Source organism: Macrotis lagotis, chromosome 7 (genome assembly GCF_037893015.1).
Source record: "Macrotis lagotis isolate mMagLag1 chromosome 7, bilby.v1.9.chrom.fasta, whole genome shotgun sequence".
NCBI classification, from domain to species: Eukaryota; Metazoa; Chordata; class Mammalia; order Peramelemorphia; family Peramelidae; genus Macrotis; species Macrotis lagotis.
The window spans coordinates 197,919,083-197,935,137 of record NC_133664.1 but is presented as its reverse complement, the minus strand read 5'-3'; the positions used below and the strand labels follow the sequence as shown (position 1 = coordinate 197,935,137).

The 16,055-nt window shown below is 36.8% G+C and overlaps 1 protein-coding gene across 1 annotated transcript in view; it reads right to left on the bottom strand.

Annotated features, from left to right (window-relative positions):
* The window catches only part of A2M (alpha-2-macroglobulin), a 260,412-nt gene that overhangs the window by 6,370 nt on the left and 237,987 nt on the right, over window positions 1-16,055 (bottom strand). Inside the window, 12 exon segments of the mRNA XM_074195313.1 lie at window positions 170-272; window positions 2,243-2,311; window positions 2,705-2,795; window positions 3,179-3,306; window positions 3,469-3,687; window positions 8,022-8,248; window positions 10,244-10,424; window positions 11,201-11,275; window positions 11,702-11,858; window positions 14,104-14,179; window positions 14,458-14,634; window positions 15,337-15,420. Coding sequence (XP_074051414.1) covers window positions 170-272; window positions 2,243-2,311; window positions 2,705-2,795; window positions 3,179-3,306; window positions 3,469-3,687; window positions 8,022-8,248; window positions 10,244-10,424; window positions 11,201-11,275; window positions 11,702-11,858; window positions 14,104-14,179; window positions 14,458-14,634; window positions 15,337-15,420 — 1,587 coding nt within the window.

Below are 16,055 nucleotides of genomic sequence, written 5' to 3'. Positions count from 1 at the left end.
TTTTCTTGCTTTCTCAATTCAGAGGGGAGAGAGATGGGAAGAAGAGAAGGCATAGATTTTCATTTGAAAAAATAAATAAAATTTAACACAATAGGAAAAAAAGAAGTGACTATATAGGATCATAGAGGTGTAAAGTTAAGTTTGTTTAGTATTTTTAGGTCACACTCACCTGTTTCATAGTAATCATAAATTTTTACCACAGCTGGTTTTAGTTCTCTTACAGGAATATCTTGGTTCACTTCAAAGGCAAAGGACAATGTCTCATTGGTCAACTAGAAGGAAAAACAGGCATAAGTAATCTTCTTTCCCCTGCTTTGGGCAAAATTATCCTTCTTCACTTTTCATCTTTTTTGGTTGCCTTAGTTTGTTTTACAAACAAAAATAAGAAGAAATGATAAAGAGATAAAGAAAGCAAAGAAGTACCAAGTTGGAACCATTCATTGTTAGGATAAGAGTTCAACTTCAAAGTAGTTGAATAACCTTATATGAGTCCACATATGTACAAGCAAAAATGGGTGACAGAATAGAACTCTAAACTGTTATGCTCCTCATAGCATGTTCTTTTCAATAAGTGAGAAATTTCTCAAGTAATCTTCTATTGAATGAATTATGCTAATAGCCAGCATACATGTATCTGTACAACATATATGCATATACACATGCTTTCTACATACACAAAAATTATATATACATTAAATATATATAAATGCAATGATTTTCATTAGTCAATCAAAAGAAGATAACGTGAAAAATTTCTCAATATATTTGTGTGCTGTATTATGTGGATATACAGTACACACATACATATTTACATTATATATATAAGTACTAGTTATAAATATGATAAAGATTGTATGTTCATGTATATACTGTATATACACTTATATGCTTAATGGTTTGCAAAGCACTTTATATATCTGATCTTTGAAACAACTCAGGTAAATAGATATCATTATGATCTGATTTTTACAGTTGAGTCTGAAAAAAAGTTGAGAGACTTGTCCTAGAGTCACGTAATTAATTAGCATCAAAGAGAGGATTTGAACTCAAGTCTTCCAGACTTCAAATCCAACATGTTAACTACTGTGCTAATAAAAGCTTACATTTATATGGTACTTTATTAATGCTTTCAAAGTACTGTACATACACTATCTCATTTGATCCTCATAATGACCCCATGAGGTGAAAATATAATTTATAATATATTTATAATATTTATTATATTATAACATATTATATTTATAATGTTGTTCAAATTTAATTGAATAGCACATGCTAAGTATTCAACAGACACTTCATATATGTGGGTTTGTTTTTCCCAATAAGATTGCAAGTGTCTCTTGATAGTATCACAGAATTTTAAACTTCACTGGAATCTTAGAGATCCCCAAGTCCAACTTCCTAATTGTATAGATGATGAAAGTAAAACCCTGACAGGTGAAGAGATTTCTTTCAGAGCACACAATTAAAGTAAGAGAGGAGGTGTTATAGAGATGATTGCCATCAACTTCTTTCTTATTACTCTAGAACACCCGGAATAAGGTTGATCAATAAACCCTAGTGACTTATCAACCTTACTGTGTTCATATGGCAGATAAAAAAAGTGAAAACGGTCAATCACCTGAACATGTGATGATATTTAATATTGTCAGAAATGAGACAATAAAGCGATGAGACTGATTTTTATGTTCGCTTGTAAAATCTGTCTTGTTTGCTTTAAAGTCACATAAAACATTCAGACAAAGAATGTTTTATTTATTTTTCTTAGGAATGTTTTAGACTGAGGAACAAAGTCATGCTGACCAACCTTATTTACTTATTTAAAATGATTCATATAGCTAAGTAGCCATTGGTCATTCTAGGAAGAGTATCCCATTAAGAGCTATCACAAGAAAATCACATTACCTGATTTCAATATAAATCATTTCTGCAGACCTCAGAGAAATTTGAAATTTTATAAAAGGGGAAAAAGCCCAGTCTTTTTTTTTTTTTTGCAAGGCAAATGGGATTAAGTGGCTTGCCCAAGGCTACACAGCTAGGTATTTATTAAATGTCTGAGACTGGTTTTGAACTCAGGTACTCCTGACTCCAAGGCCAGTTCTCTATCCACTGCACCACCTAGCTGCCCCCAAACCCAGTCTTAATATGGGTTCTAACCATTCTTAAATTAAATTAAGATAGATTTTATTTTTCTTATCTAAAGGGGATTGTCTGTCCTTGAGTACAAGTGAGGGACTCTCACCTTTTCCACATAAAGCAAGACATGATTCATGTTCACTTCCATTTTGCTCAGGTAACCAGGTTTTACAAGCTGAGAAAAATAGGAGATATCACAAATGTTATTAATACAGGAAATTCCTAGAGACTACTAGGAGCAAAGCACAAGAGTTGGAATCCAAAGACAAGTTAGTAATGGGGTCTCAGAGGGGTTTTATAGGTAAGGACTATAATGCAAAAAAAGAGGTAAGATGAGAAGAGATCAAATGGGCTCTTCTCTTCTTGTATACCTCACTGTTGTGAGCATAGTGTTGAACACAAATAATCATTGTGGACCCATGGGCATAGTAGCCCATACCCTGGGCATGGTAGCAATGCAGGTCTTAGATTCACAGTGATTTTCACTCAGTTTGGACAAAAACCTGGTTTTAACAGGTATATGGAAAGCCCTCCTAAATAAGCATTACTGTGCTCATGAGATACATACCATTTTCACAGATGGTTTTAAAGGGATATAACCCGACACCATCTTCACATCAATAATCACCATGTTGGAGGATGGACGACTTCCTTTGTAACTATAAACGCATGGAAGAAAGGAATTATTATCTCCTAATCCTTTGAGGTCTAATTCAAATTCTGCTTTTTTGGAAAGCATTTCTAAACCAACCTTACCCAAGTTCTTCCTTTTCTGAATTACTAAAAGCTCCCTTTCCCTCTCAGAAAATTTAGGTTGAAAACTATAAACTGTTATAGTGAAGAAGAGTAGGGACAGAGATAGATTCAGTATAGTCTCATTCTACACAATCATATCTGTACACATTTAAGAATATACTGTTCTTTCAATAGGTTTAATTCAAAAGTTTACTTTATAAGGTCATTGCACTAGCTCTCTTTGACTTAACAAAGGGGTAGGGAGCTCTATTTATCTTAATCAAGGAGTGAAGACATATGATTTTACCTGACATTAAATGAGATCTGGAAGGCTTTATGGGCTTTTGCAGAATCACAAGTTGGGGGAATAGTCTGTACTGACAGATGAAATGGAGAGTCCTCTTTCTTCACATGGACATTGTATTTTAGGGAAGTCTGTAGAACATTAAGAACAGGGTCAATTTCTCTGTATTCCTAGGTTATTTATTTCATTACCACCTTTCATCAGCTTTTTTCATGACTTTCCATAAGGAGATTGGAGCATATCTCACATATAAAGTTGACTCTCCCCACTCTACTTACACCTAGGAGTCTCACCTTAAGATACACACATCCTTCCCCTTGCACTTCTGCAGTGTACTCTCCAGGGACATCTGGCAATGGGACTTGCTGTAGGAGTAGGCGGTTGGCAGAGTTCACTTGGAATTTTTCAAAAGGGACTTCAGAAGATCGGATAGTCACCACAGTAGATTTCCCGTGTTTACTGTAAGTGGCTGTTCCATATCGAGACAGGGCTTGGAGTGCAACTACTGTGTCCTAGAAGAGATGAATGTGGGAGTCCCCAGTGGTATAAACATTTGGAGGATGGGTTGCCAAATCTTATGTTGAGTCAAGATAAATTTAAGGTATCTGAACTGCTTGAACATTGGTTCTTGAAACAATTTCTAAAATATGCCAGAGACATGATCTACATACTCACCTCTAGAATGAAAGTCCCTGAAGATTTTGGTTTTTTTTGTTTTATTTGTATTTATTTTCTTACTTCTCTTACACATTAAAAAAAAATGTGAGAAAGGATATATCTTTTGGTAATTCCTATTTTCCCCTCTCTGTTCTGTCTTATCCAATTCCTATCCAATATGTTGTAAGACCCTATTCTCTTATCTCCCACCATAAGTACATAAACTCTTTTATCCTACAACTAGTGTTTTAAAAGATCCATAAAAGAAAAAAGTAAAAGAAAGGAGGCATAGAACTGAGCAGGATGTTTTTGGCATTTACTGTCACAAAACTAATTTGTTTTGGAACTGGATCTGTCATAGAGAACTCTTTATGAGGAGACTCCCACTACCAACACAGATCATACCTGCAAATCACTGAAAAGTTAAATAATTTATTCAGAGTCACAAAACCAATAGGTATCAGAGATAGGACTTGATCCAAAGTCTTCCTGCCTTGGAGATTGGCTCACTATCTATTCTCTCATTCTGTCTTACTTAAAGCTAGGATGCATATTTTAAAAGCATGTTGCAAATAATTTGGAATCTATAGAAAATATTTTAAATTATATTTATTTGACTTTTTGTTAATGGTTATTGAATTTAGAATAATAATTTTTAAAAGATGATGATCCCTCCTATGCAAGAGAATTAATTATGGAATTCTGTCTTTTTTATATTTTTTGTTTTTGCTAGGCAGTGGGGTTAGGTGACTTGTCCAAGGTCACACAGCCAGGTAATTAAGCGCCTGAGGCCAGATTTGAATTCAGGTCCTCCTGACTCCAGAGCTGGTGCTCTATCCACTAGGCCACCTAGCTGCCCCTTGAATTCTGTCTTAATGGACCTAATTATATATTTCATATATACATATAAATATATGTATATATATGTATATGAATTATAAATCACTCCCCCTAAAACAGTGTTTTTGAAAAACCAGTGAATGATGGTTGTGCTTAGAGAAAGTTTACAAGAAGGATAATGGTGTTTTTATGGGGGGGGGGGGTACAGGATTGAAATTTGATGGATGGCACTGGTATCAAGCAAAAATTGAAATAGATCCCTGCTGGCCTCATATTAGCTTAGAGAACCCCAAATTAACATTATTCGTGTTGTATTATATTTTTATATATTTTGTTAAATATTTCTGTATTTTAATCTGGTTCAGGCTACACTTGGGAGTTTTTATGGATCTTGAAGTCTATGGACTATGAATTTAACATCTCTGATTCACTGTTCCAAACCCTCTCAGAGACAGACCTTAATTCAATATCTCATGGGAAAAATTGAGGTCATTTACCCTGACTGCTTCCTTTTTTCTCCTCCTCTCACATCACTTAAATATCTCTATTCACTCTCTTCTTTACTCCTATCTCAGAGGAAGGAGTGACCTTCTTAACAAGGTCAACCCATCCCATCTTCTTGATTCCATTCCCTCCCATCTTCACCAGGAGGTTGCCCTCACTAGCATTTCCAGTCTCTCTGTCTATTCTTCAGTCTATCCTAATCTACTGGTTCCTACCCTGCTGCATAAACCAAACCAAACCAAAAAATTATGTCTTGTCTCCCTCCTCCTTACAAAGTGCTCATTTATTCCTACCATCTCCACTAGGTATTGTCCTAATGTCTCTTTCTCTTTGAGGTTAAACTCATTTTTTTAAACCCTCTCCAATCTGCCTTCATTATTTACCTGAAACTACTCTCTCTCCTGAGTTATCCAAGATCCTTTAAAGATCACATCTAATAGTCTTTTCTCAATTAAAATTTATTTTGGACCTTAATTATTTTTTCTCTCTAGTTCTCTTAGCATTGTAATCTACTGGTTCTCTTCCCATCTGCCCAATAAATATTTCTCAACCTCCTCTGTCTGAGCCTTCCTATCCGTTTTGTCTTACTCGATTTATCTCATGAGCTCCCATGAGACCAATGATCATCTCTAAGCAGATGATTCTCAGATCTAGTTATTTAATTCTAGGCTCTCACTTGAAATACAGATCAACTGCTAATATCCATGACCAACTGGGTATCTCAAAGTATATACCCCATAGGCTTCTCAAACTCAACAAGTCCAAAGGAGAATTCATTATCTCCCCCCACCCACCCTGCCCCATTCTCCCCTAGTCTCAACTTTCCTATTACTATTGAGGGTGTCACTTTGATTGTTCACTCAAATTCACCCCATATATTCAACAGTTGCCAAATATTACATTTCTTTCTTTATATCTAACATAAATTACACCTTCTTACCACTTACACAGCCACCACTCAAGATCACACATTCATCAACTCTTACTTGGACTTTCCAATTGATATTCCTATCTGCTCTCTCTCAGTTCCTCTCCATCTTTTCCTTAGCTGCCAAAGGGATGTTTCTAGAGTACAGGTCTGATATATCTTCTTCCTTATTCAATAAATTCCAACAGTTCCCTTTTATCTCCAGGATGACAGTCCTGTGTTTGATATTTATAGTCCTTTAGAACCTTTCCTTTCCCACTTGCAAAACTCTTCACATTATAATCAACCTATGCTGGCATCAAGGAATAGCAAGAAGGTTGTCTTGTGACTTTTCATTGGCTGCTCCTCCTATCTAGCATGTTCATCCTCCTCCCCTCCCCTCTACATTTCTTTGGTTTCCTTCAAGATTCAAGTGAAATCCAATTTTCAGCAGATTTTCCCCAGACCTCTAGCTACTGATGACTTCCTTCTGAAATTGCATTCCATTTTTATTCTATATATTTTGAATGTTCATGTATTTATTTACATGTGCCTCCTACATTAGAATGCCAGATCTTTGAAGACAAGGATAGCTTTTTTTTTTTAATTTTTATTTTTTTTTTAGTTTTTGTAAGGCAAATGGGGTCAAGTGGCTTGCCCAAGGCCACACAGCTAGGTAATTATTAAGTGTCTGAGACTGGATTTGAACCCAGGTACTCCTGACTCCAAGGCCAGTGCTTTATCCACTATACCACCTAGCCACCCTGGTTTTTGCCTTTTTTTAAAAAATTTCTCCATCGCATATTGCAATGCTTACCAGAGAGAAAAGCATAAAAGAAATTGCCTATTGACTGACCGGATGATGCCCCCCAACCACTCAGTAAATATTTATTAAGTATCTATCATGGGCTAGGCATTGTATTATGCAAAAAATATATATGGTCTTGGTCACTAACTGCTTTTCACACCTAAACCTTTTAAGGGTATACCAAGCTCCTAAAGTTTGTTATTCAAATGTTTCCAAGAATAAGAAGACAAGGTATTCAAAATTGTACAATTGGACAAGGAAAGTATATAGAATTTGGTTATAAAGTATGAGGAATGTCCCTAAAAAATATGGGGCAAGTATAATGAAGGTAGTTTTCATGAGAAGCCAGTTTGAAAGGGAAAGTTTAAGAAAAAGAGAATGAATGGGAAGGATCAGTTGTTCAGTCTATCCTAGGCCAAATTCTCATGAAGAATTTGATTGAATGATTAATATGGAAATATGTTTTGTGTGATGGTACATGCATAATCTATATCAAACTGCAACTACTTGCTGACTCAGGGAGGAGGAGAGGAAAAAGATAATTTAGAACTCAAAATGTTTAAAAGTGAAAGTTAAAAATTGTCTTTACATAGATAAAGTACCAGCCCTAGAGCCAGGAAGATCTGAGTTCAAATCCAGCCTCAGACACTTGACACTAGCTGTGTGACCCTGGACAAGCCACTTAGCCCTGATTTTCTCACACACAAAAAATTGTCTTTACATCTAATTGGGAAATATAAAATATTTTGTAAAAAGTTTAAAAAAAGAATTTAATTGAAATTCTGAGTTTTTCAATTAAGGAAGGATTTCCTCCTCTAAATTCTTCATGATCTGTCATTTCATTTCCCTAGAGTAAAGTACTCTTGGGTTTCTTAAACTATACACCTATAATCCTGTGACATGAAATTATTTTAGTAAGTTATAAGGAAATCATTACATTAGAAGCATTATAGGGAGTGGGTCACCCTAAGGGTCCTGATTAATTTCCTTTTCCCCCTTAAAATCGTTTATTGCCAAAATGCCAAAAGAAATAGCCTTCTCATCTCATTCTGCTTTCACCATCTCCCTTCTAATTATTTGTTTCCCCTTTGCTACCTGACTTGGTAGCGGTATTTAAGGCTGCCCCGCACCTGTGTAGAAGAGAATCCCCCATGAGGATTCTGTTGCTTGGAGATCCACTTCACAATGCTAGAAGCCATTTTTAGGTCCTCAGAAGATGGGGTAGAATTACCAGTGAGATATGCAAGGAGAACATAGGCCGTCATCTCCACTTCAGCAGAGGGAGCCAGGGGCTGATAGAAATAGGAGTCTGTTGATACCTGGTTTCTCTCCGGGCGCTGCCAGTGGACAGAGTTGTCTTCAGGGAAAGAATAGAGAGGGAGTTAATAGCTAATAGTGTCTGACAAGAAGCAGCTGTACAATTATGCTGGTTAATTATAGTAGACCCAGAATTACAGCATGGTTTTCACTACACCTGCAATAATCAGCTCTCATTTGTTATTACTTCTCTATTTGGTGTCCAGACCTATAATTCTATCAGAGTAGCCATCTTCTTATGGGGAACTTTTCTCTTTCAAGGCAGATCAGAGTCTTCTCTGTAGAAGAAAAAGTTCCTCTAGGAAATTGCTAGAAAATGATCATGGGCAGTGAAGGGGTAGAGCAGACAGAAGGCTGGTCATGAAGTCTGGGAGACCTGAGTTCAAATTTGACCTTAGAAACTTACCAACTGAAGAACCTTAGGACAAGTCACTTAACCTCGTGTGTCTCAGTTTCCCCAATTATAAAATGGGGATGATATTAATACCTTCCTCCTAGGGTTGTTGTGAGACTCAAATGAGATATTTATAAAATACAACAGTGCTAGCACAAAGTAAGTACTATATAAGTGCAAATTATTATTAACATTATTGTTGTTGTTATTTCTTAGATGTCTGGCACACCCGAAAGTTAAATGACATACCCAGAGTCACCAGTCATTATAAGCTATCAAAGGCAGAACTTAAATTCCATGACTCTAAAGTAGCACTTTACCTACTGGGTATCATACATGAATTTATTAGGATTCAAGAAGACAGAAGAGAACAATATAGTCAAGGGAAGGAACTTGCAGGAGATGAGTCGGCAAAGGGAAGGTAGAAACAGAATTCTTCCCATCCTTGCCCAGGTTGGGTGCTGCCAAAGAAGAGTTTTGAATCTTAACTACTTAACAGGTTGTCATGAGGTTCAAGTGACATAGTGGGTTAAGGAGAGCTTTGCAAAAGACAAATGCCATGTTTCATTGTTGCTTGGTCATTTCAGTCTTGTCTGACTTTGTGACTCCATTTGGCATGGTTTGCCATTTCCTTATTTAGTTCATTTTACAGATGAGGAAACTGAGGCAAACAGGGTTAAGTGAAATGCAGGATCACACAGTTGCTAAGTATCTGAGGCTAGATTTAAACTCAGGAAAATGAGTCTTCCTGACTCTGGGACTGGCACAGCCATCTGGCTGCCATGTTTAAGATATAGTTAATACTTTCTCTGTTTTGACTCTGAGTAGCCTCTGTGCTCACTATTGTACATTTTACTCACATTAAAGAATTTGAGCTCTTAGAAGAGATAGCTAAAAAGAAGTGGCACAGGGAAGAGAGAGTTGAGAAGATCTGGGTTTAAATCTAGTCTTGGACATGTACTAACTGTATGAACCCATAAGATTAGACATTTCAGACAAGATACCAAATTGAATCAGCAGAGGAAGATTTTCATCAGTTCTCTCTACACTGATGTAATTGCAGGTCTGGTCAAAATAAAATAAAATAGTCATAGCATGTGGGATTATAGTAGTTTGATTTACCTATTGGGTAACTTCTACAGATCCTCCTCATTGTACAAGGTGAAACCTCAGGGAAGATTTTATAAGAACTCTGATCTTAATGTATAGCATGGAAACAATGTAAAGACTAACAAACTACCTTCTGTGAGGGGTGGGGGGGAAGGAAGCGAGATTAGGGGGGAAATTGTAAAATTCTAAATAAATAAATAACTTAATAAAAAAAGGAATTCTGATCTCATCTTGAGTTGAGTTAAGTAGTCCTACACATCAGAAAGATCCTAAAGAAGGGTTGAGGGGCGGCTAGGTGGCGCAGTGGATAAAGCACTAGCCCTGGAGTCAGGAGTACCTGGGTTCAAATCCTGTCTCAGACACTTAATAATTACCTAGCTGTGTGGCCTTGGGCAAGCCACTTAAACCCATTTGCCTTGCAAAAAACCTAAAAAACAAAGGGTTGAGGGTTTGAACCCAGTAGCTCCTTACTCTTCCTGGTGGGTGCAGGGAATTAATAGGAGAAGAAAAGTCCCCCAAAGAGTCTTTCACCTTTCTTCACAGCTTCTGCATTCAATGCCACTAACACCTCTTTTCTTTTTTCTTGATTTCCCATCAGGGCAAAGGCATAGGCCAACAGTGCTTTGGTGTAGACATAGCTTTCCCGGCCCCCATCTTGTAGCATCTTCCAGGATGACTCCAGACAGAAAATAGCATTCCGAAGAATCGGGTGCTATAAGAGAAGATAAAGAGAGACCTTGAGATACACACTGTCCTAAGAGCAAAAACAATAGTACCAAGGCTTGACATGGGTCACAAAATATAGGGTGTGACTTAAAAAAGAACTGAACACTTTCAAAATGAACTATTTAATAACTAGGTTACATATGACTATATCAAAGCCAATTTGTAGAGGAAGAAAATTTTTAAAAATTAAAGGTAATGGGGCGGCTAGGTGGCATAGTGGATAGAGCACCAGCCCTGGAATCAGGAGTCCCTGAGTTCAAATCCGACCTCAGACACATAAAAATTACCGAGCTGTGTGGCCTGGGGCAAGCCACTTAACCCCATTGCCTTGCAAAAACTAAAACTAAAAAAAAAATTAAAGGTAATGATAATATGGCACATGCTATAATTCATATATGTTATGGATTAATACATTTTTGAAAATCCTAAAATTTTTTTAAATGACCCTGCATAATATTGATTATTTTTAGCACTTTCCCTTACCCTTAGGCTTAGGTCAGAAACTTTCCTTTTCCATTTTCTGTAGGCAAAGGTTCCAGTTGCCCATCTTTAGGTGGACTATGGTTATGGGGCTGTGTAAATAAATGTAATGGGAAGGGAGGTAATCAACTTAACCCATTCCCCTCCCCCTCATCTCCTAAACTCTAGTGCCTACTGATATTTAGGCTTTCAATGGGGTAGGATACCATATTATGGATCATTCATTTTTATAGAAGCAATGAGATACAGTGAAATTTCTCAGGATGATGAACAGTCACATACAGAGACAGGAAGAGGTATCTCTAGCAGAGCGATGGTGATATAGGCAGAGAGTGTCAGTTCATCTTCAACCCCACCCTGTAAAGAAGAGACACAGAAGCACTTAGTTTTCAGTTTTCCCAGGATATGCCTTCATTCACCTTTATTGCCACCCCCTCCACCTCACTTCTTTTCCTATTACCCCATGGAAGGTCTTTGCATAAGTATATCTCTACCAGATTCAATGGGACTACAAACTTCCATTCATTTCTCTCATGTTGAGTGATGAATGAAAAAAAAAATCATTGATTAGCCTTTATGTTTCAAGCTAACTATTGTGAACACAAGTACGAAAATAAAGAACAAGGAGAATTATTTCCAATCTAGTCTCTACCCTTGCTGACTATGGCCAATTCTTTCATGTTCCTTCCCAGTAGGACCTGTGACCTTCCTTCTGCCAGTCACCATGATATGAACCAACAGGACTTAAACTTACTTAATCCTGTGCCTTAGGGAGCATATTACCTTAAGAGCATTGTTCAGCAATGATCCTGAGCTTCGGAAACAGCCATTGTCTTTCTGCTTCTGTGCCAGCCACATGAGGGCTTCACTGATATGGGTCTCATCTATGTAGATGAACAACCGAGCTTGTGCAAAAGATTTGAGTACAAAGGCTGTAAGCCTGCCAAGAGAAAGAGAGAGACAGAGTGTGTGTGTGTGTGTGAGTGTAGAGGACTGAAGCTTTGTTTTGATAACTCTTTTTTTCTAGGTCTAGGCTCCAAAGGATTCTATCATGCTCACAAGAAGTAGAGTTTAGAGCAGGATCTAATTAATGTTGGAGGTTCTTCATCCCATTCCCACACCTCCTCCATTAGCCTAAAATTCACCTTAATTCAATTTTTAACAATTTATGAAAGATTTACTATGTGCAAGGTGGTGTATTGGGGATAGACAAATGTTCTGTCTCTGACCCAAAGGAACTTGCATTCCACTGGGGAATACATGTACAGAGAAGTAAATACAGGATAATTTGAGGATGGAAAGGGCACATCCAGTTGGAGGGTTAGGATCGGGAATGGTAGTGAATAGAGGTGGTAAAATGAACTAAGCTTTGAAGGATGATTACGTTTCTGAGAGGGAGAGAAGAAGGATGCCTTCTTCTGGCTGGGCTTTCTTCTCATCTCTGCTTCCTGGCTTCCTTCAATACTCAGAATCCCACCTTTGGCAAGAAGTCCTTCCCCAAGAAGCAGGGAATAGAGCACCAGCTCTATCAGGAGTCAGGATGGTACCTGAGTTCAAATCTAGTCTCAGACACATGATACTGTGTGACCTTAGGCAAGTCATTTAACCCATTACCCCACCAAAAAAAAGGGCAGGGGATGAAAAGAAGTCTTTCTTCATCTACCTTTGCTCTGAGACTACCCTCAATTTATTCTGGTCTTGTTTGTACACAATTTCTATGTTGTTTCCTCCATTCCTCCATTAGAAATGTGAGCTTCTTGAGAGCAAGAACTGTTTGGGGTTTTTAGCCTTTCTTTGTATCCCAGTTACTAGTATACTGCCTCAAACAGACTAGGTTTGATGATTTGATTTGATTTCCTGCTAAGGGGAAATCTTCCAGTTCCCTTCCCCTCCTCACCCTCCCACTGATTCATTCTGTGATTTCAACATTTGCTTCCAGGTTCTCTCTCTTATGGATATAAAGACCTAAGTATCTTTTTTAAAAATTATGTTGGTGGAAATTTTTGCTATCTGATTACTTCTTTGACAATTTCATTTTATCTTTATTCATATAAGAATTATTTCACTTATAGTTCTTGTCATATTGTATAACTCCTCCAAAATCTACTACCTCAAAAATTTTAAGCCTCTTTCTTCCTCCTTGTCATCCTCTTACTCCATAGCTTTCTATTTTTGTCTCTTTCTATTAAGTTTGTAAAATCATAAAATCCTTGGGTAGAGGGTCTTCAAAGGTAACCACTCAAACTGTTTATTCATTTTTCACTTGAAGAACTATAGTGGCTGAAAACTTACTACCTATCAGGGTAGCCCATAGCTTTTCCAGACAGCTCTAATTATTAGGAAATTGTGACATATTAAATTGAAATCTGTTTCTTCTATAAATTCTGTCCATTTGTTCTAGCTCCATCCTCTTGGGCCAATCAGAATAGATCTCATCTTTGTCAGTCTTGGTCAAGAGTATTTGTTTCACTTAAGACAAATTAGTTGGGTTTTCTCTGTAAGTAACAATGTTTTTCTAGACTCAGTTCTTAGAAATTCTAGATGCTGCAGCAATACCACTACTGGGTTTGTATTCTGAAGAGATCATAAAAGGGTCAAAATTCTACATGTACAAATATATTCATAGCAGCTCTTTTTGTAGTGTCAAAGAATTGGAAATTGAGGGGATATCCTTCAATTGGGAAATGGCTAAACAAATTGTGGTATATGTATGTGATGGAACACTATTGTTCTATATGAAATAAAGAGGGACAGGATTTCATTAAAGCCTGGAAAAACTTGCATAAATTGATGTGAAATGAAATAAGCAGAACAAGAAGAACATTATATACAGTAACAACAAGGGATGATGATCAACCTTGATGGACTTGTTCATTTCAGTAGTACAATAATCAAAGACAATTTTAAGGGATGGAAAATACCATCCATATCAAGAGAAGGAACTGTGGAGTTTAAATCAAGACCAAAACTTATTATCTCCAATTTTTAAAAGGTGTCTTATGTATTATGTCATTTTGTTCTCTCCAATGTTTTTCCTTTTTTTTGGAGCTTATTCTTCTCTCACAATATGTTCAGTATCAACTAATAATTATCCAACTATTAATTAATTCCCCCATCCAATGATTGAACCTTATTATCATGTTATCATGGGACTGAGAATGACAATGGATAGCAAATCACCTTACCAGGTATTACCCTCATTATGTGGAAAGGTGCTGTAGGAGCCATCTGAGTGCTTGTAGTTTAGCTGCCTCTGGTAACCTAAAATAGGATATTTTGTCAGATTCATTATCAAAAATATTTTATGGTGATCCAGACTCTATCAATGTGGACCAAGTCAGAGAGGGCATTAAAATACATAAGAATAATAATTAATTAAATTAACAAGGGCCCCAGGGGTATGGAAAGTTCCAGTTCTAAAAAAAAGGAAGGGTAGTCATGATATTTTTGGATGTTTTCCAGAGAATTGCTAACCCAAATATATTTGTGAAGAGAATAGTTAAAACCATGGGGTACACAGTATGCTTCCCTTATCTTACCACTTTGAAGAAATCCAATTGCCTTGGTCTTGATCTCCGGAGTTAGCTGGTTTGTTTCATTCAGATAATTCAGGACATAAATGTTAGGAGCAAATAGTGCCATATTCTGTTCTCCACAGCCATAGGGCATCTTGAGGAGATTTTGTGTGTCTCTCACAGCAGATCCAAGGATATCACCTGTGAAGAAAATGAGATGAAAAATCAGAGTCACTAAATAGGAATATGAGTCAAAGACAACTCATCTTTAAAATCACAACTGAAAAAAATGATTAACAAGTAGTTAGGAAGTAAAAGTAGACAGAATTTAGGGAAGGGATATAAGTCTAGGGAAAATTAAGAGAGTGAGACAAGTGAGAGAGATATATAGTAGGGTACCCTCAGTCCATGATTAATGATGCTGTCAGGGCTGGTGTAAGTTCTCCATGGAGAAATTTGGAGAAACTGGAGATGAGGTGGGAAAAAGCAATACCAGTCCTAAAAACTTACCACGAGAATGGGGAAAGAAATCAATTGGGATTTTCCTAAGTCTATAGCAACATCTTTTTTGTTGACCAGATATAAAGTCCCTGATTCTTCAATCTTTGACCCAGCTTTCTCTTTAAGATTTCTGTTTCCATAGACACATTAGATTCATGAAAGGCAATCTTGACTACCAACATCAACTTTGTTTATACCTCTGACTATCAAACACTACTCCACCCCAAAACTCTACACTGGAATGTCCCCACTATAATCTTTTCTCTATTCTCCCTACCAAAAAGGTCTTTGATTAGCAGTATGAAAACCACATAGCTACATGGGCAGGGGCAGGGAGAAAATTTGAGCAAGAGAAAAATTGATAGGTTAAATAAATAGTTGAAACAGAGATGGCTCACTCACCCAGAACTGAGAAATAGGCTCTGTCTGATCCTTCTACAACATTTGATGGGAGTTTCAGGGATATTTTTTCAGACAGCTCCTTATCTTGGGAAAGAAGTAAAACACATATAAGGAAGAAAACTCCCTGTTGACATTATGTCTCTACCTGAGAAAAACCATGACCAGGGGTTGGAACAGTGGTCATTCATAAAAAGTCTTAATTTGCTAGAATTGTAGAATGTGAGTCTTGGAAGCAGCCTATTTTCCTATAATTGTATTCTCAGGGTCAACTAGGGGATACAGTCGATGGGTCATTGGAGTCAAAAAGATCTGAATTCAAATTCTCCTCCTTAACTCATTGATCATGGACAAATCACTTTGTTTTCTCATCTGTAATATGAAGAAAATAATAGCATTTATCTCCCAAGGTTGTTGTAAAGATAAGATAATATGTATAAAATGCTTTGCAAACTTTAAAGCATTATATAAATGCTAGCTTTTATTACTATAATATGACAAAACCTTGAGAATCACAGAAAGAAAACCTTTCTTTTTTCTTTTCTTCCTTCCTTTTTTTTTCCTTCTTTCCCACTTCCTCCCTTCCTTCCTTCTATGAGGAGCCAAATAATGGATTCTATAACCCACTGTCATGCCTTCTACTTCAGCAAACTCATTAGATTTACTAGGGCACCATTTTGATAAGAACCTTTTAAAGAGGAAAAAAATAACTGAGTTTCAAT